At 62.5% G+C, this 24489-nt stretch overlaps 1 protein-coding gene and 1 long non-coding RNA gene across 2 annotated transcripts; both read right to left on the bottom strand.

Moving 5' to 3' along the window:
• Positions 1 to 934: 934 nt before the first annotated feature.
• Positions 935 to 11994, bottom strand: KLHDC8B (kelch domain containing 8B). Its single transcript, XM_065408484.1, has 5 exons — positions 11604 to 11994; positions 6812 to 6976; positions 5553 to 5777; positions 4329 to 4430; positions 935 to 1131 (listed from the first exon to the last, which is right to left on the bottom strand). Exons 1-5 carry the CDS (start codon positions 11992 to 11994, stop codon positions 935 to 937), a joined length of 1080 nt encoding a protein of 359 aa, XP_065264556.1.
• Positions 11995 to 20697: 8703 nt separating this feature from the next.
• On the bottom strand, positions 20698 to 24264 carry LOC135881702 (uncharacterized). Its single transcript, XR_010561547.1, has 3 exons — positions 24115 to 24264; positions 23455 to 23587; positions 20698 to 21725 (listed from the first exon to the last, which is right to left on the bottom strand). It is a non-coding gene; the product is annotated as an uncharacterized LOC135881702 (long non-coding RNA).
• Between the last annotated feature and the right edge of the window lie 225 nt (positions 24265 to 24489).

Raw genomic sequence — 24489 nt, 5'->3', positions numbered from 1 at the left:
CTCCCCGGAGCAGTAGAGTTCACCCCCTTCACTCTCACTGAGGGCTTGAAGCTGACTGGCTTCCGGGGGTGCCTCCCATTTACCATCCCTTGTACCCCCCACTTTGCCCTGCAAACTCTGGCATTGTCAGATCAAGCAGCAAGAGAGACCTTGACAGACACGGCTTCACCAAGAGTCAAATTCCACTTGTTTCATTTATTTGAGGTGCTACAGCACCTCCTAGGCACTGAGCTACAGGGCACCGTATGTGCTACATGGGACACAGACCAGGGCTACAACAATACAGCACTCACTAGCAGCTCACGCCTCACTGCCACATTGCCTCTCCTCTGGCCTCCCGCGAGTCACTGGTGCTCCTCACTGCGCAGCATAAGACACATCTGCACAAAGACACCACAGACATCCACACTGGACAACAGGCAGATCAAACCAGCTCCCCCACCCAGGGGCTGGCTCTCCTCCCTAGAGACTGTGAGGGACAGATGGACGGACACTGGAGCGCCATGAAAGGAGGTGGCCGCACTGCAGGCTTCTCCCATCCCCGAAGTGCAGCGTTGGCGACAGGACCGGACCCCTGAGAGCCAGCTTTGGGCTCCCCAGGATCGCCAAGTCCCTTCAGCTACTCTGGGGAGCCACACTGCACCCCTGCATTGAAGCTCCTTCCAGACTCCTCTGCTGCTTGCCCTGTCCTGCTTCTCTCCTGTCCCCCAAGAACAGACCGACCGCTCCCATCTCTGAGCTATGCTAGAAAACGAATTTCAGCTTCTGAAAGCCTAACGAGCAAAAGACGACGTCACTGCTTTGGTGCCCCAGGTCAGTAACTACAAGCTACACACCAGCTCCAAAGAGTTTGCTCTCCGCGCCCACGCGCACCCGTCGCCAGCTTCAGGCACTTTGCCCTCTGTTGGTGGGATCCTTCTGCCAGGGGCTCCCTTCAGGCCCCTTCTCGCAGGCACAGAGCCTCGACCGCGCCGCTGGGGCCCTGCGCCACCCCTCCGATCACGAACAGCAGGCTCGGGGCCTGGTAGCTGGAGCAGGAGCAACGACCGGTGGGCATGGAGGGCAGCAGCTCCCACTTCTTCCTTGGTATGCTAAATCCTTCCACTGAGCCCAGGGGAAACGATTGGTTCCCTGCAAGAGAGGAGACATTAAACCATCAATGGGCAGCAAGAGAGGAGGAGAGTGACCTGGGTGTGGGTCAGTCAGTGGGACAGAGCTGTGAAAAAGGCAAAGGCAAGCCTCGGCTGTGGAGACAGAGAAGTCTGAGTGCTGCTGGGACGCTGTGTGCAGCTCTGGGCACCCGCGTTCAGGACAGAAGAATTTAAACTGGATCCGGTGCAGAAGAATGGGGAGCGTCTCGTGAGAGGAGACTGGGAGAGCTCAGCTTGTTGGCCCAGCAGAGAGAAGGCCGAGAGGGGAGCTGAGTGCCAGAGACCCACCAGGGAGGACGAAGAGCTATTTAAGCTCAAGTACAAAGTTGGCCCAAGAACCAAGGGGACAAGCTGGCCAAGAAGACGTCAGGGTGGACACTGGAAGTCTGTATCCATCCGAGGGGGCGGCTCTGGGACAGCCACCCAGTAGGAGCCGTGGGGCAAACAAACAACGTAACTAGTTTTAAGAGATAACTGGACACATTTGTGTGAGATAGTCTGACAGGGCGGCCTGGGGTGCGAGGGCAGGGATCAGAGCCCTGCGGGTCCCTACCAGTTAATGCTGCATGTTCTTAAAATCGAATGCCACAGCTGGTCCCTGCCCGCGCCATCCCCTCAGCCAACGCCACAGGCCGAGCGAACGCGCTGTACCACGGGCCCTGCCCTCCCCGTCCCTTCAGCCAACACCACAGGGCCGAGGGGACGCGCTGTACCACGGACCCTGCCCTCCCCGTCCCTTCAGCCAACGCCACAGGGCCGAGGGAACGCGCTGTACCACAGGGCCCCCCACGCCATCCCCTCAGCCAACGCCGCAGGGCTGAGGGGACGTGCTGTACCACGGCCCCCCCCCCCCCATATCCCTCAGCCAACGCCACAGGGCCAAGGGAACGCGCTGTACCACGGCCCTGCCCTCCCCGTCCCTTCAGCCAACGCCACAGGGCCGAGGGAACGCGCTGTACCACAGGGCCCCCCACGCCATCCCCTCAGCCAATGCCACAGGCCGAGGGAACGCGCTGTACCACGTGTCCCCCCCCCCATATCCCTCAGCCAACGCCACAGGGCCGAGGGAACGCACTGTACCACGGGCCCTGCCCTCCCCGTCCCTTCAGCCAACGCCACAGGGCCGAGGGGACACACTGTACCACAGGGCCCCCCACGCCATCCCCTCAGCCAACGCCACAGGCCGAGGGAACACACTGTACCATGGGGCCCCGTGTCATCCCCTCCATGAACACCTTAGGACTCGGAGGATGCGCGCTATCACAGGGCCTTGCCCCCAACTTCCCGGCCGCCAGCATTGTGGGACTGAGATGGCGGGAGGACAGAGGTCTGTCAGGGAGCGCCACAGATGAGCACAGGGGCAGAGTTAAGGTTGTGTATTTCCTGACGTGAATTCTGCCCCGATGCTGCATTCCTGCTATTGCTTCGCACAGCTGTGCGGCTATGGGAGAGGGGTGCGACATCCCGCGCAGCACAATTCCCCTCCACTCTCTCTCGCTTTGCAGGTTGCTGAGCTGTGAACATATGGGGGGATGAAAAGCTTTTGTGAGCCGCCTGTCAATCTGCCACCCGGCTCCCATCCCCCACTGCGCAGGTAACTGACTTGGCACAAAAGAGCCAGGAATGGAACCCAATTGATTTTTCTGTCCATTTGCAGAGCTCATTGTTCCCCGTGAATAGGAACAGCTCCGGCTGTGCCGCATAGCACAGAGCAGGAGACAGTCACCGCAGGACGCCGCAGGGCACCTGGGCTGCCCACACAGAGCTGCTCGGCCCTGTGTCTGCTGCAGCACGGTGCAGAAATTCAGCTGTCTGCTTTCACCAAGTTAACAGACCCTTGCTAGGAGAGCCAGGGAGCACCCTCTGCCCCACAGCCAGCGCGCTCCTGCCTGTTCCAGTTCTCCGAGCCGAGAGGGGCAGGGGCAGGGACCGGGACCGGGACCAGCTAGGTGCTCCTCCCAGACGCCGGCCTGCGGAGAGTAGCTGAACAGTGCCCCATCCAGCCATCCTGCTGCATTCCCCCGCTACACCACGGCACTCCCTGCTGGAGAGCGGGGACAGAGCCCGCTGCAGGCAGCACCTTCACACTAGCAGCAGCCCACCATGGCTCCAGCCAGCAGCTGCCAGTGATTTCACTTTGCTGGGAAGGCAGAGCCTGTGTTCCTCAGCCGGCACCCACCGCTCAGCTCCCGGCTGCCCGTTTTCATTCGGTCCCTCCTCTCCCAAAGAGCAAAGCACCAGCTCCTTGGCGCTCTGGGGGCCCCCGGTGTGAAGGGGGAGCTGCTGAGTGCTCACCGCCCAGGTAAAAGCCCCCCCAGTGAGCCGGAGCTCAGCATCCCCATCTGACCGTGCCGTGGCGCCAAGGCACCATCCCTACCAGCCCAGCCCAGCCCAGCCGTGGGAGACACGCTGGCGTACTTCTGCGCTGGCCTCGCATCCCACATGGGGCGCTGCTGCCTGCAGGGCTCCCCCCCGTCTCCATCCCTGTCTAACCTTCCCCAGGCCTGGCCCGCCCCGGAAGTGTGGCGCTCCCTTAGTCCTACAGCGGCTTCGGATCCAGCGGGCATGTGCCTTCCTGGCAGGTCACCACAGCTGGGCACAGAAGTGAGGGGAACACCTAGATGGATGCCGCATCAGGAGCGGGTGCCAGCTAGTGAGACCGAATAAGGCACCAACGTTTATACAGAAGCAAAAGTCAGGCCCCGTCCCTGCTCTTCCTCACCCTCCTCAGGAGGGGAGCTGGGCCATCTCCGGTCTGACTGCACGGGGAGGGCAGAGCGGCCAGGGAGGGGCCCCTGAGGACAGCACGATGACAAGATGATCCCAGTGCCCCCAATAGAGACTGATGGAGCAGGGGCTGGGTGGGAACAAGGCTGGAGCCAGAGGAGACGCTGGGACCCAGGATTCAGGGAGCTCTCAGCCCCCCAGAGAAACCCCTCGAACTCGGTGCCCTAGTGCGAAGGGGGAAGGGGAAGGGCTGGCTGCAGGCACCGCAGCAGCGAGCTCAGCTCCACTAACACAGAGCAGCGTGTGCTGGACGGCATGGCCCCCGACACGGGCCTGGGAGGGGCAGGTCTGTCTGCACAGCTCCCTCCCCAAGAGGCTGCTGCTTGGCTCCACCCTCCAGCGAGTCCCAAGCACAAGCATGACCCCCCCCCGGTCCTCCCCCCACGTTACCGAGGCCTCCGGCCGCCACCACTCGCCCGCCGAGGCAGCCAGTCACGAAGTCGGCTCTCTTCTCCCGCATGCGCACGGCGCGGCCCTGCTTGCTCCAGGCCCCTGCGGGAAAGAGGCAGCGTCAGGCTCGTGCTGCTGCAGCGGGTAGAAGAGTCTCGCCGGGGGCTGGGCACTGGGCAACTTCCCCCGCGCACCTCCCTGCTGGGTCTGAACGCAGGGACGGAGCTGGGCCAGGCAGCCTCTGGAGACTCGCCCAGGGTACTTCTGCGCACAGGAATGGGACCCCCGGCCCCCTCCCCGGGGGATGAGACAGCTGGGGCAGGACCCCCCCCCCCCGCTGCTGCCATACCTGTGCAGCTGCTTCACTCACGCCCTGGCACCTCCCAGCGCCCAGGAAACAGGCCTGCCATGGGCACAGTGCCAGGGGGTCGGCTGCGGGCCCTCGCTCTGCCGTATCAGCAGCCTCCAGCTGCCATCGGCATTGTTCCCTCCCGCCACGGACTGCACGTGCTCGCGGCGGTGTGACCAGCACCGTGCCCGGAGGTCCTGCTACACACAAGCCTGTCTGCCTAGCCCTGCCTGGGGTACTGCAGCTCGGACTCCTGGGACTCTCTGCCGGGTCCACACTGGCTGCTCCTGCCAGCCGGCTGGCGCTGCGGGCGGGGTTCTCACCAGCCCCCACCGCAGGCTCCCAGGGGAGCTCCGGCAGAGTGGGACTTGGGGGCTCCATGGGGGGACGCTCCCTGTCCAAGAGGGGGGCAGAGAGCGCATCTGGGAGCCTGGGCAGGTGGGAAAAGGCAAGGACTTGCCTCACTCCCAGTAAAGCCTTTGATCCTGCCCCAGGCGGCTCCAGGCCCTGCTGCCAGGCCGTCCCTGGGCTCGGGTGTCCTGTGGCCACGGAATGGCCTCTGGCTGGCGCAAGGTCCCCAAGAGCAGGGGAGTGAGCAGCCAGGCCGAGAGACTGACAGGCGCCTAGCCGGGCATGGCAGGGGATTTACACCCACCGTTACTCCCTCCCGGCCCCAAGCCAGTGGCTCGGCAGTTGGGCCAGTCACAGGGAACAGGACTTACAGAACAGGAGTGTGAACAAGGAAGCTAAGCATGGAGCTGGATCGGAGGGTCCCTCCCACTATCTGTGTGCCCTGCCGGGGGCCCCTCTCTCTGCACCCCAGCTGGCCACAGCAGCTGGCTGGGTCCAGGCACGCGATCCTCACGCCAGCTCACCCTGCTCCGGGTCGAACATCTCCACCGTGTTGACAAAGTGGGGCCGGGAGTAGAAGTTGTGGGGTCCCGGTTGCTGCAGGCCCCCAAGGCTGAAGAAGCAGCCATCAGCCATGGCGCAGCCGGCAAAGGCCCGCCGGCTGGGGACGCTGGGATAGCGCGTCCAGCTCCTCGTCTCCAGGTCGAAGGCCTCGAAGGCTGTGACGGGCAGTTTGCCCTGCCTCCCCCCTGCAGAGGGAGGAGATGCTGAGAGGGGCCTGGGCCGCCAGGGCCTTCACCCCACCCCCACATCGCCCCGTCCCCACGCTTCCTAGTCCAAGGGATGGGGGTCAACCCCAGGCTGCAGGGCTCTGCAGAGCATGGGCTGTGGATTGTACCGGGGGGGGGGGGGGGGGGAAAGAGAGACTGGGGCAGGTCTGCGGGACGTCCTGGGCACCCAGAGCTGGAATCTGTGCCGAGATTCTCCAGGCTCATTTGCATGCTTATTAAAGGTTATTAGTGTTTCTGCAGCAGAGCAGCCAGGAGCCAAGCTGGGTTCTGGGGCACGGGGTCTGTGAACGAAGAGACGCCCCCAGGCAGGGCCCAGCGAAACCCTGGGAGGAGGAGGAGATTTCGCCCCAGTCTGGAGCTGCTTCAGTCTCAGTCTGGGCACTGGAGTGGGGAAGGGCACTGGCTCTGGGGGGCTCCCAGCAGGGGGTGCTGTGGGGGAGCAGGGCACAGGCTGTGGGGGCTCCCAGCAGGGGGTGCTGTGGGGTGGGGCAGGGCGCTGGCTGTGGGGGCAGCTCCCAGCAGGGGGTGCCGGGGGGGTGGGGCAGGGCACTGGCTCTGGGGAGCTCCCAGCAGGGGGTGCTGTGGGGCGGGGCAGGGCGCTGGCTGTGGGGGCAGCTCCCTGCAGGGAGTGCTGGGGGGGTGCGGCAGGGCACTGGCTCTGGGGAGCTCCCAGCAGGGGGTGCTGTGGGGCAGGGCAGGGCGCTGGCTGTGGGGGCAGGGCAGTGTGCTGGCTGTGGGAGAGCTCCCAGCAGGGGGCGCTGGGGGGGCAGAGCACAAACTGTGGGGGGCGGGGCTCCCAGCAGGGCACAGGCTGTGGGGAGCTCCCAGCAGGGGGCGCTGGGGGGGCAGAGCACAAGCTGGGGGGGGGCTCCCAGCAGGGGGTGCTGGGGGGGCAGGCCACAAGCTGAGGGGGGCTCCCCAGGGGAAATGAATCCCAGCACCATGCACTCTCCATCTCACGTGCTGTGCCCATGCCAGACGGTGCCACTTACCCAGGAGGAAGATCTTGTTGCCCTGCAGGAAGGCAGATGCCCCATAGCAGGGGGTGGGCATGGAGGGCAGAAGCTGCCAGTGGGCGGTCGCTGGCTCATAGACCCGCACTAGCGCCTGAGGAGAGGTGTCTGCGCCCATCCCCCCGAGAGCATAGACCAAACCGTCTGCAAGAGAGGAGGGGACATGAGGGGGGAGCCGACCCGGAGCAGGGAGGTCGGAAAGCAGGGACAGGGTAGGGGTGAGAGCGGGGGAGTCAGCGGGGGATGGGGGACAGCGCACAGGGCGCAGGACGGGGTCAGTAGGGGGGAAGGCGCAGGGGGACAGGGTCGGTGCCGGGGGGGAAGGGGGAGCTGGCGCAGGGGCCGGGGCTGGCACAGGGGGAACCAGCCTGAGGGATGGGAGCTGCAGTCCCCCTGAATTCCCCTCACCCCATGTCCCGGACCCTGGCTCTGGCCTCTCCCAAAGCACAGATGGGGTGAGTGCCCCAGGACTCCCGCCACTCCTCCCGTGCCCGGCCTCCCGCTGGAGCTGCTGCCAGCCACGGGGATGGCACACCGCATGCTGAGGGCAGAGGGCTGGGCCCTGACACCTGCTGCCCGGTTGTTTCCCACCTGGCGCCACCCCCCCCTCCCCCGGACACACTGAAAATAGCCCAGACCACGGGGCCTTCACAGCTAATTATACTCCCTGGCGCCGTCTCCCTGGAGACGCCATGGCAACCCAGCCATGCTGCCCAAAGGCTGCTTCCCCAGCCCTGCTGCTGGCTGCCATGCGGGCGCCCTGAAGCCCACAGCTGGCACCGCTGGCAGGGCCCGGGGAGCAGGAGCTGCAGGCCTGTCCCAGAGGCCCCAGGTCAACACCCTCTCCTCACCCCCAAGGTCCCTGGGGTGCCCGGGCAAGAAGCTTAGGAGTCAGCTGGGGAGAAGCCACCACCCCTAGGAGGGGCTCAGCCTATGCTTGGAGGGTGCCCCATTGCTGCAGACCCTCACGCCCACCCCAGCGACAGGAGGGGAGGGGAGGCCCAGCCAGGTGAAGGGCCGTGCCCCAGGTCACACTGAGGGGCTGCCCGTCTGGACGCTGCCCTGGCAGCAGAGCCCGCAGCTCTCACCAGCTAAGAGTGGAAACACTCAGCAGCATGGACTCTGGGGTCACCTCAACCCCCAGCACCCGACTGTGGTGCCCCACAGGGAAACGCAGCCAGCTCTGCTGCAGTGGAGCAGCCCCCTGACTGATGGGGACACCCAAGACCTGGGTCCTGCTCCGAGCTCTGCCACACCCCACTGTTGGGCAACCCTTCCCCGCCGCGTGCCTCAGTTTCCCATCTGTCCAATGGGGACAGTGATCTGGGCCCCCCGCGTACCGTGCTGCAAGATCGATGGGTGAAAAGCGCTATAGAAGCGCTGAGGTGAGTGAGACAAAAATCTATTATGGGACCAACTTCTCCATAAGCGCTAGGTGTTCTCAGCAGCTCCAGCCCCGCCTCTTACTGCTCGGGACAGGAAGTAAAGCATCCTGCGTCCAGCTGAATCAGGACAGGGAATTCTGGGAGGCAGGATGACATCATCCCAGGTATCAGGGGTTACTGCCCTGACACCTACAGGCTGCGGGCACGGGGATGAGAAGCGGGCACTACCTCAATTCTAAAACAGCGAGGTTCCTTGTGGCACCTTAGAGACTAATAAATTTATTTGGGCAGAAGCTTCCGTGGTCACTCCATGCATCCGAAGAAGTGGGCTATAGCCCACAAAAGCATATGCCCAAATAAACTTGCTAGTCTCTAAGGTGCCACAAGGACTCCTCGTTGTTTTTGGGGATACAGACTAACACGGCTACCACTCTGAAACCTGCCTCACTTCTGTATCTCACCAGAAAGCTTCACACCTCACCCAAAAACATCACCTCCAGCAGCACAGATCTCTAGCAGCCCCACCTGCCAGGGGAGAGCGCCCCCTGCTGAGCCCCACAGCACCCCCTAATGCCCCACTGGAGCCAGCCCCACCTGCCAGGGGAGAGCGCCCCTTGCTGAGCCCCACAGCACCCCCTAGTGCCCCACTGGAGCCAGCCCCACCTGCCAGGGGAGAGCGCCCCCTGCTGAGCCCCCGGCCTGCTCCCTGCAGCACAGCGCCCCCTAACGCCCCATGGACCAGCCCTGCCTGACAGGGGAGAGCGCCCCATCAGTTTGCCAACATGGCTTTCTCAGTTTGTCACGGACAGGAGCCAGCCCGGCCTGGGCTGTGCGCGGCAGCTGATGCAGGACAGGGATCGCCTGCTGCAATCCCCGCAGGGGTGAGGATTCAGCTCAGCGCCAGTGCTGCCAACCTCCACACGGAAACCAGCCTCCCCCCGTCTGCTGGGTGTGGGTCCGACCCCCAGCACGGAGTTCGGCTTGGCTCGTGTCAGCGTTGTACTGACCGCACCGAGCTCTGGGGCAGCAGCTGCATGAGGCTGGGGGTGCAGGAGGAGATGGGGCTGCACTGAAAGCCCAAGACCCCCGGCACTCACTGCACTTGTGACCTGACCCCCCACACACAACGAGTCAGCAGCTTTAAAGCACCTGCACCCAGTGTGACAAAGTGGGGGATTTTCTTGGTTTTCCAATGGTTTGCATGCAGAGGGAGTGGGACTCAGTGGGTGTTACTGGTTTAACAAGATGAGGGGAGAGGGAGTTTGTTGGTACACAGGACCGGAGAGGGAACTTGGGACCCCAGTCAATGGCCTGGAGGAGGGACACCCCAGCGACTGGTGACCTGACAACCGGAGACCCAGCTCAGGAGTCGCAGCCGGTTCTGGCCAGTGGGGGGACAATGAGCTGCGGGGAGAGGACCCCGGTGACCTGACCAGCCGGTTCCAGCCCGAGGGGGACTGAGGACAGAAGAGGGGAGAGGAGGCCCAGGCATCCCTGTTTCCCTGGAGAGAAGACAATGGACAGAGGCGGGGCCTGGGGCCGGTGATATCAGATGCCCAGCTGGGAAGCAGGGGGGCTAGGGCTGGAGAGAGGAAGCAGGCGCGGGATGCAGGGAAGAAGATGGGGAATGTGCTGAGTCGAGGGAGGCCAGGCCTGAGGCCCGGAGAGTTTCCTGTGCTGTGTTCAACGCTCAATAAACCCTCCTGTGTTACGCTGGCTGAGAGTCACTCCGGTCTAGAGAACAGGGTGGGGGGGCATTGTCCCCTTCGAGGGGTGGAGGCCCCGGGGGTCCAGAGCGAGGGGACTCCCTGAGGGGGCCCACGGCAGAGACAGACGTGCTAAGGCTCAGAGAGGTGCGGCTCCAGGAGGTGGAGGGGCCCCGAGAAAGAGTGGACCCCCGAGAAGGGCTGTCGCACTGAAAGGGGCACCCCCCACGGACCGCACGGGGCTGCGAGTGGGCACGATCTGTGAGTCCGTGACACCCAGCTAACCCCATTCTGCCCGCTCCGCGCAACCACAATACCTGCCGGCCAGAGCGCCAGCTGCACCCCCGCGGGATGAGCCCAGCGGGCCGGCGCAGGGAGAGAAGATGGGGGGGCGCGTCTGCAGCACGCGCTCTCCCTCTCTCGGGCCCTGCCGAGGCCGCTCCTGGCATGTCCTGTCCAGGGCCTACAGCAATGGGGCTCCGGGAGAAGCCCAGCCAGAGGGAACCCGCCTGGTGCCAAAGGGTGCAGCCCTAGGCCTGGCCTCACACTGGGTCTCAGGGACCAGCTCGGCCAGAGTCCTGCTGAACGCACTGTGGGGTGCCTCCGAGGGCAGGGGATGGGCCAGGGTGCCCTAGGGGTGCCGCTCCCAGCCTTACCCCGAGGTCTTAGGAAAGCCCAGGATTTGGGCCTGGGCCCTTTGGCAGCATTTACTGGGCTCCGGGCTCGGCCGCTCAGCTCACATGGTGTCCGCGGGGCGGCTCTGCACCCCACTGCTGGCTGCCCAGCCGCCGGGGGCACAAGGCAGAGGGGGCTGCAGCGGGCGGAGGGCCCTGCCCGCGGGAAGGGAGCCATGCAGCAGCAGCTGCCCTGACATGCCCACAGCACCACGGGGGCCCTGGCAGAGGCCAAGCACCCCGGCACGCAGGGTCAGGTAGCACCACTGGCACCAGAACGGCCTGACGCCGGCTCCCTTCCCTGGGCACAGGCCTGTTGTTCCCATCTGTGCCTCTGGGCAGGCGGCGCGCCGGTGCTTCCTGGGGGAGGGGCACAGGAGGCTAAGCTGGCCACTGGGCCGGGGGTGGGCACGGACACTGCCCCATCCCAGGGCTCTAGCAGCAGGCAGGGACCTCCCTGGCCACCCATCCTTTGGGGACAGGCTCCCCAGTATGCCCCGCACAGCACAGCCCCCTCTGCCCAGCCCTGAGGCCGCTCGCCAGCCCCTGCGAGGTCTGTGTGGCAGGCGGGCACAGGGCGGGGAGTTCGGCCGCAGGGGATGGGGCGCAGGGCTGGGCAGCGGGTACGGACACCCCTGCTTCCAGCACCCAGAACCGATACCTGCCTGGTGCGCACACACCCAGGGACCCAGCTCGGCTCTGGAGCTCCCTGCCTTGGCCCAGCCACACGCTGAGCTGCCCTCCACGGTTCGGAGCTGCAGCTCAGCCTGCCCCCGCCACAGCCCCCTGCCCCTTCAGGCCTGCAGCCGGGGATGGGAACGAGGCCGAAGCGGTGGGAGGGGAGAGCAGAGGCAAATGCCCAAGGCTCCGGGGGGAAAGGTAGGGGGCTGGGTGCCCAGGAGCAGTGAATGCTCAGTTACCCCATTTTCATTCAATTAGGCAGTGACGTGTTTTTTTTAATTGCCTGTTAATTATCAAGAGAAACACACCCCTCTGCCCAGCTCACCTCTCTCGATGGCAGAGATGCCCATGGATGGCTGGGCCAGGGCCGCCACCTTCTCCCACTTGCCCTCATCTGTGTTGAAGACTTCGACGGAGGCCAGGGGGCTCTGTCTGGAATCCATGCCCCCCATCACCAGGACCTGCTTCCCCACAGCCACAGCAGCGGCCCCGGCCCGGGGCGTGGGGAGCGGAGGGAGCATCGTCCACTTCTGGGAATGCACATCCAGCATCTCCACGGAGTCCAGGGGCAGCCCCGCCTGGCCGCAGCCCCCCACCACAAAGAGGTGCCCGTCCTGGTACGCAGGGCTGCAGTACACCCGGCAGGTGGGCATGGGTGGGAAGACCTCCCAGAAGAAAGACCTGGCAGTGGCGGTTGCCATAGCGGGAACCGGCATGGTACCTCAGCAGGGAGCCATCGCGGCGCCTGTCACCTAGGATCCCCCGCACAGCTGGGCATCCTCAGGGTAGACAGCTCCACCCACGGCCAGCAGCTGCAGCGCTGCTCTTGGGAGGGCAATTCCACCTCATGCCCTACGGGAGGGGGCCCAGGCCTGCAGTGCCCGGCGGCCACTGGCTCCGGTGGGATGGATCCCCAGGGCGGGGAGAGGTCAATTCCTAATTGGAGCCGCTAGCATCGTCTTGCAGTAACAGACAGGACACACCCCAGACTCAGCCGCTCGCGGGTCAGTTCCGCTGGCCCAGCCAGGCAGGTGCAGCGGATCTGGAGCAGGGCTCTGCCGTGGCAGCCGGACACTCCTGGTGCGTGGTTTGTGCCTCTGGTCCGGCCCTGCTCAGACTGGAGTTTCCGCAGCTCCTCTTCCCTCCACCAGCTCCTGCCTGAAGCGGGAGAAAGACACGTGAGGGGGCCAGACTCTGGCCAGCCGCTGCAGGAGGAGCAGAAAACGCATCTCGTAGAGGCGGGAAGCAGAGAGGCGATCTCACAACACTGCACAAACAGCTCTCTGAGCAGTTGCCTGCCAGGCCCAGCCAGGGCCAGGAGTCCCAGCTGCCTCCGCCCCCTGTGGGCCCCCAGAGCCCGGAAGTTTGGGCAGGAGCAAGGTCAGAGGAAGCAAGCTGACCTAGGGAGCAAGCACTGGGTGGCAGAGCACAAGCCAGGCACTGGAGCAGAAGAACTCTGGGTGTCTCCAGAGGACCCTGACCCCAGCCCAGAGTGTGCCCTGGAATTGTGAGGAAACTGGGGCAGGGAATAGCAGGTCAGGTTTACGTAGAGCTCTGCATTTCTCACGGGACTCAGGAATGTCTGTGCAAAGCGTGTTCGATACACAGCCCCCACATGGCCCCCGAGGGCAGGGCTGGCTCTACTGTTTTTGCCGCCCCGAGCAACGCGCCGAATTGCCGCCGCAGACGGCGGGGGCAGGCCATGTGCCCTTAGGGCGGCACGCGCGTTTCCATGGCGGCGGCAATTCGGGGGCAGCTTCTGTCTTCACCCCGAAGACAGAAGCCGCCGAATTGCTCCCGCGGGCAGCTGAACATAGAAGTTGCCGCCGCTGCGGAAAAGCGCGTGCCGCCCTAACTGCGCACGGACTGCCCCCGCCGTCTGCGGCGGCAATTCGGCGCGCTGTTTGGAGTGGCAAAAACACACGGACTGCCGCCCCTTGCAGATTGCCGCCCCAAGCACCTGCTTGGAACGCTGGTGCCTGGAGCCGGCCCTGCCCGAGGGGTTAGCCCCACAGAGACTGGGCAGGGACGGCGCGGTGTAAACTCTCGGCACAGGGCACTACATAGAGATCTGCCCCAGGAGAGGGACGCAGGGACCCAAGACAGGAAGCGCCTGGGCTCTGTTCAGACTCTAGATGTTTCAAACACCTGAGGAGCCAGCAGCTGCCCCAAAGCTCCCCCGGTCTAGCAACGGCAGCTTGAAACCTGTGCCAGGCTAGGGCGGGCGCCTGCTCCCACGTAACACAGCACCTCTCCCCCAGTAGCCACTGGGCGCTGAGCATAAGGGCTGCCTGCACGCACCCTGCCAGGCAAAGCGGCAGGCACCAGCTCCTGGAGCCAGGCAGCCCCTGCAGCCAAGTCAGTGCAGAGCCCAGGCTCATTTCACCCCCCAGGTGACTGGGACGCAAGCCCCACAGCCCTGGGGCCAGCCGGCCAGAGACACGGCCACAGCCGGGAGCCTGAGAGCCGCGCTGCTGGGGGCGCCAAGTCACAGCCCGACACCTGAGCCCACCCAGGTGGTTGGAAAACAACTTCAGCTGCACGACCCGGCTGCCCTGGGTGGAGCTGGCCCCCGCTTCTCCGGATGCACAACTGCTACGGCCAGGGATCTGCTGTGACCCCCCAGCCAGGCTCCTTCCCTCTGCAGAGCAGGCCAGAGACCCCCCCAGGCCGAGCTAGCGCCAGAGACCCCCCAGCAGCCCCAAGCCCAGGCCCAGCTGACAGGTGTGAGATGGGCGGTTGGGGGCGGAAGCCAGGCAGCTGACCATGCACTGAGGGTGGGGGGGCTCAGCCAGCCTCTGAGCCAGTTACTTGGTGCCCCCCCCCCGCCCTCAGCCTGGGCTCCCTGCTCTGCGGGGGGGCTGCAACTTCTCATTTCCCACGTGCGCTGCCCTCTGCCGGGCTGGGCCGGGCGCTGGGGGCCGGGCGCGCCCCCCCACGGGGCTGTCTGAATCGAAGCCCAGGCCCGCAGCTTCCCCAGCCCGCCCGGCCCGTGGGGCCCCGGGAGCCGCCCGGAGCAGCCGAAGCTGCCGCGTCCCGCTAGCTCCGGCCAAAGCCCCGGGTACCCGCGTCCTGCCCGCCCGGCCCCGCTGCGGAGCGGTTCGCACCCCGGGGGGGCTCGGGCTCCTTCCCGCTCACTGCACCAGCTAAGCGGTGGTCCCCGGCAGTGGGGCAGGACACAAACTTTCCCGGAGTCTGCGAAGCGGGGGGGTCCTGGCAGCCCGGGGGGGGGGAGTGGAGTGGTGGGGGGGGGGTCCTGGCAGCCCGGGGGGAGCTGGGGGGGAGTGGAGCGGTGGGGGGGGGTCCTGGCAGCCCGGGGGGGAGTGGAGCGGTGTGTGGGGGGGTCCTGGCAGCCCGGGGGGAGCTGGGGGGGAGTGGAGCGCTGGGGGGGGGGGGAGTCCTGGCGGGGCGGGTCCCGGCAGCCGGGAGGGAGCGGGGGGGGGAGTGGAGCGGTGGGGGGGGGGGGTCCCGGCAGCCGGGAGGGAGCGGGGGGGGAGTGGAGCGGTGGGGGGGGGGGGGTCCCGGCAGCCGGGAGGGAGCGGGGGGTGGAGTGGAGCGGTGGGGGGGGGGGGTCCCGGCAGCCGGGAGGGAGCGGGGGGGGAGTGGAGCGGTGGGCGGGGGGGTCCCGGGAGGGAGCGGGGGGGGAGTGGAGCGGTGGGCGGGGGGGGTCCCGGCAGCCGGGAGGGAGCGGGGGGTCCGGCCCGGCTGCATACGAAGCGGTCCCGGGCTCCCCCCGGCCCGGCGAAGGGCGGCGCTCACCTCCGGGGCGCGGGTCCGCCGCGGTTCTCCTGGGGCTCGGCCGGCTCCTGCTCCGGCTCGCCTCGGCTCCGGCTTCCCCGCGCGGCGGAGCGGAGCGGCAGGAAAACACCCCCCACCTTAACCCTACCCGCGCCGGGCTCCGCCGAGCGCTCGGGCCGCGGGGGCGCAGCGCGGGGCGGGCGCGGTCCATCCCGCTCCGACAGGGAGACGCGGGGGCGCCCGCTGCTCCCTCCCCGGCCACAGCAGCCTCCAGCCGGGCTAACCCGGGGTATCGTGAGGGCGGGGCCTGGCCCTGGGCCGGGAAAGGCGGGAGAACCGCCCCCGGCTACCGGCTGCTGGGACAGACACCGACCCCCTAGTCCTGCACCCCGGGAACTGCTGCAGGGGGAGGGGCAGGCGGGGGAGCCCCCCCCGCCCCCAGGAGCCCGGCAATCCCTGACCCCCCCTCACCTGGCTGCGGCGCTCAGCCCTGGGTCAGACCAATGGTCCGTCTAGCCCCTGTCCTGGCTCTGGCAGTGGCCAGGTGCAGCAGGGAAACAGGGCAGTGATCCAGTGATCCAGCCCCTGGCGCCCACTCCCAGCTTCTGGCAGTCAGAGGCTTAGGGACACCCAGTGCACGGGGTCCCCTCCCTGCCCATCCTGGCTAACAGCCATTGATGGACCCGGCCTCCAGGAACTGAGCTAGGTCGGTTCTGACCCCAGTTACACTTTTGGCCTTCACGTCCCCTGGCAACGAAACTAGCATCCTCCGCAGACTGTCTGCGCTGCGTAGAGAAGCACGGCCTGGGGTTTGTTTAACCTGCTGCCTATTAATTGCATTGGGTGACACCAAGTTCATGAATTATGGGAAGGAGTAAATAACACTTCACTCTTCACTTTCTCCACCCAGTTATGATTTTATAGACCTCTATCATATCCCTCCTTAGTCGCCTCTTTTCCAAGCTGAAAAATCCCAGTTTTGTTAATCTCTCCTCAGACGGAAGCCGTTCCATATCCCTAATCATGTCTGTTGCCCTTCTCTGAACCTTTTCCAATTCCAATATAGCTTTTTTGAGATGGGGCGACCACATCTGCACGCTGTATTCAAGATGTGGGCGTCCCATGGATTTATATAGCGGCAACATGACATTTTTTGTCTTATTATCTATCCCTTTCTTAATGATTCCCAACATTCTGTTTGCTTTTTTGACGCCGCTGCACAGTGAGTGGATGTTTTCAGAGAACTAGCCACGAAACCGAGAGCTCTCTCGAGGGGTCACAGCTCACTCAGACCCCATCATTTTGTAGGTATAGTCGGATCCGACTTTGACATTTTGCACGGCTAAGGGACTCAGTGCTGGAGGCAAGCTGCACTGATCCTATGCACAGGTCCGGCGCAACCCATTAGGCGACCTAGGCGGTCGCCTAGGGGGCTACAATTTGGGGGGCGGCGACCGCGGCAGTATTTTGGCGGCGGGCGGCATTTCGGGACGGGACCTTCCGCCGCCTAGGGCGGCAGAAAAGCTGGCGGTGCTCCTGCCTATGCACCGACTTTAGAAAGGGGTGGATAATTTTGCAACCACCTGTAGCAATACGTATGCAAACTGATCCACCAGCCAGCACCATGCTATACCCGTGGGGCCCACAGAGCCAGGGAGCATGCTCTCTGGGCTACCGCTAGCCCTTCCCCCTTGGTAGGGGGCCCCTAGTAGAGGATGCTAGGCCACCCACACACCCCCTGCCCTGTGACCTGGTAACCTTTCCCCTGTACCCCTTGTGACGTGGTGCGGTCTATATGGTTTTATAAAAAATTTCATAAGTGAATATAATGTAACTGGAATATGCTTCATGCAAAAGGTCTCCTGTAAGGTATCATTACAAAGCTTATAATCTATTGAGTGTGATCATCCTATTTGTATAAATGTATCATTCTTGTATCTGAAACTAGAAATATGAAATATAACTCTGAGGCCTATTGTAATTATGCAAAGTGTGGGCCATTAATGGTGGTTTGGAATCCCATTAACCAGGACCATTGTCTGCAGATGGCTGTGTTTTACCTGAGTGTCTTCCTGTATATGTGTGTGCTGGCAAGTGGGCAATGAAGTCTTGCAGTGACATGTGATCACCTGAACTGGAATCCACCTTTAACCTGGTGCTTTTCCAGTGAGGGGGGTGGAAACCCAGAGGGACAAAGGGTTCCTGCCTTATGCAAAAGATATATAAAGGGGTGGAACAGAAGGGGGGGGGGGGAGAGAGAGAAGAGCCATCATGAAGAATCCCCTAGCTACCACCTAAGCTGGAACAAGAGCTGTACCAGGGGAAAGAATTGTGCCCAGGCCTGGAAGGTGTCCAGTCTGAGGAAAAAACTTACTGAAGCATCTCTAAGGGTGAGATTATCTGTATTGAGTTTGATTAGACATAGATTTGTGCATTTTATTTTATTTTGCTTGGTGACTTACTTTGTTCTGTCTGTTACTACTTGGAACCACTTAAATCCTACTGTTTGTATTTAATAAAATCACTTTTTATTTAGTAATTTACTCAGAGTATGTATTAATACCTGGGGGAGCAAACAACTGTGCATATCTCTCTATCAGTGTTATAGAGGGCGAACAATTTATGAGTTTGCCCTGCATAAGCTTTATGCAGGGTAAAACGGATTTATTTGGGTTTAGACCCCATTGGGAGTTGGGCATCTGAGTGCTAAAGACAAGCACACTTTTGTGAGCTGTTTTCAAGTAAACCTGCAGCTTTGGGGCAAGTGATTCAGACCCTGGGTCTTTGTTGGAGCAGACGGGAGTGTCTGGCTCAACAAGACAGGGTGCTGGAGTCCTGAGCTGGCAGGGAAAACAGAAGCAGGGGCAGTCTTGGTACGTCAGGTGGCAGCTCCCAAGGGGGTTTCTGTGATCCAACCCATCACAGCCCTCATCAGTGATTCCTCCAGATCAGGTTCCACCCCAAGGCCCGAGACCGCTACGCAGCTGGCTCCCTGTCCCCAACACCCATCCTTCCTACCTTCACTTCTTCATAATGGCCCTGTCCGCCAGCCCATCTACACTGGAGCTGCTCGTGCACTTCCCAGCTCTAGGAGACATACCAGCGCTAGCTCTGCTCAAGCAAGCCTGTTAAAAATAAAACTGTTGCAGCAGGCTGGTGTAACGGCCCCACGTACAACCCTGGCTGAACCCCGAGGGAAGTACTGGGGCAGCTGGCCACGTCTGCTGCTGGCCTCGCCTGCTGCTGGCGCCACTCCAGCCCCACTGCTACTTTCAGCACACAAGCCTGGTAGAACGAGCGTAGCCGGGAGTTACCCTCCCTTATATGGTCATACGTATTACAAAGGAGAAGCCAGGACAAAGACGGGGGCTGACCCTGGGATTCCTGTTTCCACCTCTCACCCAAGGGGTAGATCCGGCACAGTGCTCATCGCCAGACCACGAGGACGCTCCAGCCAGCCCGCTCCACGTTACAGTCACGCAGAAGTTTTAAGGCAAGTGCCCAGACAAGCATTACGCAGCGCTGAGGTTGGTGCAGGGAGGTTTGTGCGCTCATTCGAGGCAGGGCAAGCAGCAATGGCTACAGCGAAGGGTGCCTTTCCACTGGCAGACCCTGGGTTTCAACATGCTTATAACTTGGCCAGACTTTTACCATTGGGGCTGAAATTCCCCCTGCCAGGCTTTTGCCTCAGGCTGAATTTTTTGGTTCAACAACTCTATTAACTAGCACGAGGTTAGAAAACAGCAGGGTTTGTCCCGTTGAAAACCCTTCCAACTCTTTCAGGGAAGCTCGAGCGGGAGGTGTAATAAGAGGTTTGGACGTCACTGTCCAAATAAAGGAAATATTACAAATCAGTAACGAACCTGGAGTCACAACTGCTCTGGTGTGGGCACTGCAAAGCTACCGGTAGAGACGGATTCCACGGGACCCAGTCACAGTCTGCGTAAAGTGAACTGCTGCTTCTCCCCGGTGCTCACCGCACGCTCCCAGCTGTAGGACCAGCTCTGTGCCACACTCCCGTTGAGGAATCGCTGCTGACTCCGAGCTCGGCTTGGACCTGGCCCGGCAGCCCCCGCAGCGGGTGCGGGCACCATGACAGATTCCCCTGGTGGAGGTGCCCGTCAGGCTGTTCCAGGGGCTTGAGAAGCACGGAGTTTTCTGGGCTGTGACAGCGGGAGTTGGGAAGAGCACAGACAGGAACTCTTGGATTCATGTGCAAGGTGCAGCTGGACTCACTGAGGTGTGAGGAGGCTCCCAGGGCCTCCCCCGAGACAAGCGTTGCCAGCTATCAGGCAGTGTTGGCAACACGATTGCCCTACATGGGAACAAACCAGCAGCACTGTCAGCTCCCTGCACCAGTCTTCTCGAGCTGCCAAAGCTCCTGCTGACTTCCCAGGCTGGACGGACACCAGAGATGCTCGTCCTTCGGCCTGGGGGTCTGCCCACCTGTCACAATGAGCTACGCGCAGCAGGGGCAGCAGGTTTGTATAATTTTTGGTGGTGCCCAGACCGGGTCGAAGTCCCGCCCCCCTCCTCACCTGCCTAAGGCTCTGGGAGGGAGTTTGGGTGTGGGGCAGGGGCGGGAGGGAGTACAGGGGGCAGGGTCTGAGCTGGGGCAGGGGGTTGGGGTGCGGGTGAGGGGTGGAGCGGTTACCTTGGGTGGCTCCCAAAAGCAACCTGCACCCCCCTCTGGCAGCAGCTCCTAGGCGGGGGGCCAGAGGGGTCTCCCCATGCTGCTGCCCGCAGGCATCGCCCCCACAGCTCCCATTGCCGCAGTTGGCAGAGTCGGTGCTCAGGGTGGGGGCAGCGCACAGAGACACAGCCCCTCCCGGGTCGCAGGGACATGCTGGCCGCTTCCGGAAGTGGAGTGGGCAAGCAGGAAGCCGCCTTAGCCCCGCTGCGCTGCCAGTGGTGGGGGCCCCGGGTCCTTTTAAATTGCCCAGGGGCAGCAAGCAGCGCTGGGGGGATGCTCCGGGGGTGGCAGCAGGAGGGGCCAGGGGAGAGACCTGGCACTGTGCTCTCATATTGGTGGTGCATTGGGCACCCAAGATCACCCAGCAGGTCAGAGACAGGACTAGAATGAAAGTCATTGCGTCCCCGTCCAGTGCCCTGTCACCATCGTCATCCCCTTATCAAAGTCTTATTAGCAACATTCCCGCTGGGGGCGCTACTCCACCTGCACCGGGGCTGGAAGCCAAGGGGCAGGAGTCTCCCCTCAGAAGCGACAGACAGCAATACCCTGTTACTTGTAGGCGTGCTGTGGACTGGCACACAGTCAGGGCTGAGTGAAGACAGCCCTGAGTAATGACCCCAGCTGCCCAGGGGTGATGTTACACGCACACCGGTATTCTAACGAAATAAGCCTGTACAATGCGAGATCCTTAGCGCAGGAAGTAAAACACAGCAGAGGATTATTGTCACGGAGCCCCGGGCGATGCTCTGGAACTGCTCCCCACAAAGCCAGTCAGGACTTTGGGGAGCCTCCTCTCCCTCGGAGCAGACCGTCTTCAGGGCAAGAAGCTCACACGGCTTCACCTCCTGGGAGCATTCAGTATATGCCCCTCCGTTCGCTTCCCACAGCGAGTCCGCCCAGGCAGGGTCCTGGGGAAGCCAGAGGGTCCTGCACCCCCACTCCGCAGTCAGACGTGACTCTTAGCCAGCCAGTAAAACAGAGGTTTATTAGATGACAGGAACATGGTCTAAAACAGAGCTTGTAGGTCCAGCGAATGGGATCCCTCAGCCGGGTCCATTCTGGGGCCCAGTGAGCCAGACCACCCCGTCTGCCCTCACTCCCCATCCCCAGCCAGCCCCAAACTGAAAACCCCCTCCAGCCCCTCCACCTCTGGGCTTTGTCTCTTTCCTGGGCCAGGAGGTCACCTGATCTCTTTGTTCACCTTTAGCTATCCCCTTGCAAGGGGGAAAAGGGCCCCGGCCATTTGTTGCCAGGAGACAGATTATCAGCCATTTATGCACACAGGAGATTTAAGAAATGCACAGGGGAAACTGAGGCACCCACACAGTATTCAGAGGAAACATTAAGACCAGTCCCACTTCATCACAATTATGACAACTATTTGTACTGCAGCACAGCTAGTGCGCCAAGCCCGCTGTACAAACATAACAGAGAGACAGTCCCTTCCACACAGAGCCAAGGGGGATACGACACCGATCACCCGCAGGAGCACTGCCCAGCCAGGCATCTTGAGAGGCAAGATGAAACCCCCCAAACCCCACCAAGAGTGGAGACAGGGCACGGCGGAAAGCAGTTTCCTCCTGTAGCAGGCAGACGCTTGCATTTCCGAAGGGTGCCTGGAGCTTCCTGCCTCCAGGTCAGCAGCACACACCAGTCCGGAAGAAGGGGAGCACAGCTAAAAGCAAGTGCATCGGTTCCACTGGGATGTGGGTGCGACGGGGCCCGGGGCCCAGCCTAGGAATCAAACTGCAGACAGCTGCAAACGGGGAGCAGCCCACAGGACCCCACGTCCCCCCTCCAGCTGCTAGGTGCGGAGTGACTCTACTCTGCCTCACACAGCTGGCTCTCAGCACTGGCCAGGTAGCGCTCATAGTTCTCCTCACACCTTCTCACGCAGCGGAGGAAATAGCTCTCATCAGCAATGGCCTCCAGGAGATTGGTCTGCACCAGGCAGACATCATACAGCTCCGAGGTGGGAGCTGGCCTGGCGCAGCTGCCTCCTCTCCCTGAAAACACCTGCAAGGGGGAAAAGAAGAAGGGACAGTGAAGCGGAGGCTTTTACCCCATCCCTGAGGAATGGCAGGTGTGAGGGGCTGGAGAGTAGCAGGACAGGAGGTGCCGGGGCCACCCTCTGCCCAAGTGCAGTGCCAGGAGATGAAGAGCAGACGTCCTGGAGACAGTTTGATTTGTAAGTCTGGTTCTTTCATTCCTCCTCTCTGCTCGTAAGGTGAAGTGCATGGATCTGCTCCAGGGCTGGGAGGGTGGCAGAGGCAGAAAGCTGCCACCCTCCTCCATTATGGTGTCAACAAGAGATCAGGTTTCTCCAGCCCCCTTTCCGGCCTCCCTCCCCACCACTCTGCACCAGTCTCCCATGGCAGGAACTGGCTACTCAAACCACAACGCCGAGCCTTTCCCAAGGGAGGGCCAAGCCCAATACACAGCCGGGGGAAAGCCGTACTTTAGAGAAGTTACGCCCAGGAAAGTGCGGCCAAGAACAGACCCTCCATTAGCTGACTAGGCTGCTGCGTGGCCCCAGCCCCAGAGCCCTGAGCAACTCCCAGCCACTAGTGGATTTACCCTCCCAGCCCCACGACATGGATCGGGCTTTCAGGAGGCAGAGAGCTGTTCCCCACACGCACAGCTGCGCTCCCCGGCTGTCTGAGGGTAGCTGCCGATTTCACGGACACTCACTCCAGGGGGCAGCGCAGGGCTGGTACCGCCAGCGGCGCGCAAGCTGGAGTCTAGGCTGACTCACACAGCAGCAGCCAAGCAGAGCGCTGACCACAGACTTGGCACTGCTGCATGTTCCGAGCCCAGCTGAGTCTGTGGCTAGAGCGCCCTCTCTCTGACCCACGGCCCAGCAAGCCTGCTCTGGAGTCAGCCAACCTGAACTGGGTGGAGAAGGGACAGGTTCCCTGCAGGCGAACGGGGCTCAAGCAGACATTCAGCAAATGGGTTGGGTGAACCTGGCTTCCCGGCAGCAGACAATCAGGGAGAAGCTGCCTGAAGGCAGGAGACTCCCGCTCCACAAAGTGCCTTCGACATTATTTATCTGAAATCAACCTCCCCCGGCTAAGGGCTCTCCTGGGGCCAACAACAGTCCGTATCACGAACAAGACAGCTAATAGTCAAGAGAGACTTTCATGCTGGTGAAAAGTCCAATTAACCTTTTTTGCCCTGCCGCCCCTCTGCCTGCTAGCCCCTCCAATGCTCTGCCACGCTCCCTCCCACGCCACACCAGCAAAGGAGACAGCCTCCTCTGCTGTGCTGGGAAGGAAAGGCTGCTATTCGAACACACACAGTGCCACAATAGCGAATGACAGGCCAGGCACATTCCTGTCTCTCTACATGTTCTTTGCTCTCGAGCATGCTCCAGTGTGAAAGCTGCCCTTTAAATCCAGCAACGTGAAAGAGCTTCAGCCTCACTCAGAGGCAGGCTGGCTGGCAACTGGGTCCCAGCAGGGAGTAAGCGTGACTCATGCCAGCGGAGGACAGACAGAGCTATGCAGCAAGTGCAGGAAAAAAAACACCTGCTGTTTTGTGCCAACAAATGAGTTCATTCTAATCCTCAGCAGATGCATAGATTGTTCCCGCCGAGTCCAGCCTCCTGGCCCCAGTTCCACCCTGCTGCACTCCTTGGGGACAGTCTAGGGCAGAGGAGTCCAGCACACCATTGTCTCCAGCCAGGGGGCCTGGCAGTCCCTGGGAGGGGCCTGAAAGCCCAGTGGAAGGCAGGGCTGAGTACCTGGGGACAAATGATGGTGTCTGAATCATTCAGTCGAATGTTGTCATCGATGCAGATGTGATGCACACTAGAGTCGTGCGGGTCAATCCAAAGGGGCTTGCCACCCTGGCAGGAGAACTGATTTCTGGCCCACCTGAAATACAGCAAGTGGGACAACAGGCGCCCCTCAGGAGCTGACTCTCTGCAGCACAGAGCAGCCCCAGGCCTGGACTGCTCAAGACTGTCTTCAGGAACTCAAGTCAGTCCAAACCCGGGAGCCATCTTCCCCGGCGATGACAGGAAATGGGGCAAGGGGAAATAGTGGTCTTCTCTCTGACGCTGGGGCAAGCCATCAGGGATTCTGCCTTCACTCCTCGCCAGGGTGAGTCACCAACTGGAGGGAGTTCAGAGACGAGCAAGAGGGACAGGAGGAGATGGGCTTACAAGGGAAGAAGCTAGCTCTGTCTGGCTTGGCTAAATAAAGAGCGTGTGCCACAGGCGGCCAGGACAGCAGAGCAGCCGACCCATGGGCATGAGCCCCAGGGAGCGAGGGGAATTCCTGAGGATGGCACATGGGAGTGTGACTCAGAGGGACGAGACGCGGGCTGGCAGGGAGGGTGGAACTGTGCAAGGAGCGGGAGAGAAGCTCAAGCCACGTCCCAGGCCCCTCTTGGGGCTCACCAATCAAAGTGGTCCTGGAAGCCGCCCACGCCTTGCAGGGAGCTGAAATAGCTGTACAGGTTCCTCCCGTCGTCCCTGGTGGAAACGTGCTCCGGCCCCCGGCGCAGCACCACCTCGCGCCGACTGCAGCGTATTCGGCCCGCAGTCAGCTCCACCGGGAGCTGCAATGTCATTGAGAGGAGACAGGATGGAAGGTTTGCAAACCAGACACATGGAAAACAGTGACAACCGCTAGCTCCCCAAACAGCCTCCAGTGCCAAAGGCAGCATGTGCAGCACACTGCAGAGAAGGGAAGGGAGACATTTGGAACAGTCAAAGCCCGACGAGTTCACCCCCCCGGGCAGTGGAAGCAGACGGGCTGATGGCTGCGTCTGT

Source organism: Emys orbicularis, chromosome 7 (genome assembly GCF_028017835.1).
Source record: "Emys orbicularis isolate rEmyOrb1 chromosome 7, rEmyOrb1.hap1, whole genome shotgun sequence".
In the NCBI taxonomy this organism is placed as follows: Eukaryota; Metazoa; Chordata; order Testudines; family Emydidae; genus Emys; species Emys orbicularis.
The sequence above is the reverse complement of the archived record's forward strand: the minus strand, read 5'-3'. Positions and strand labels throughout refer to the sequence as shown.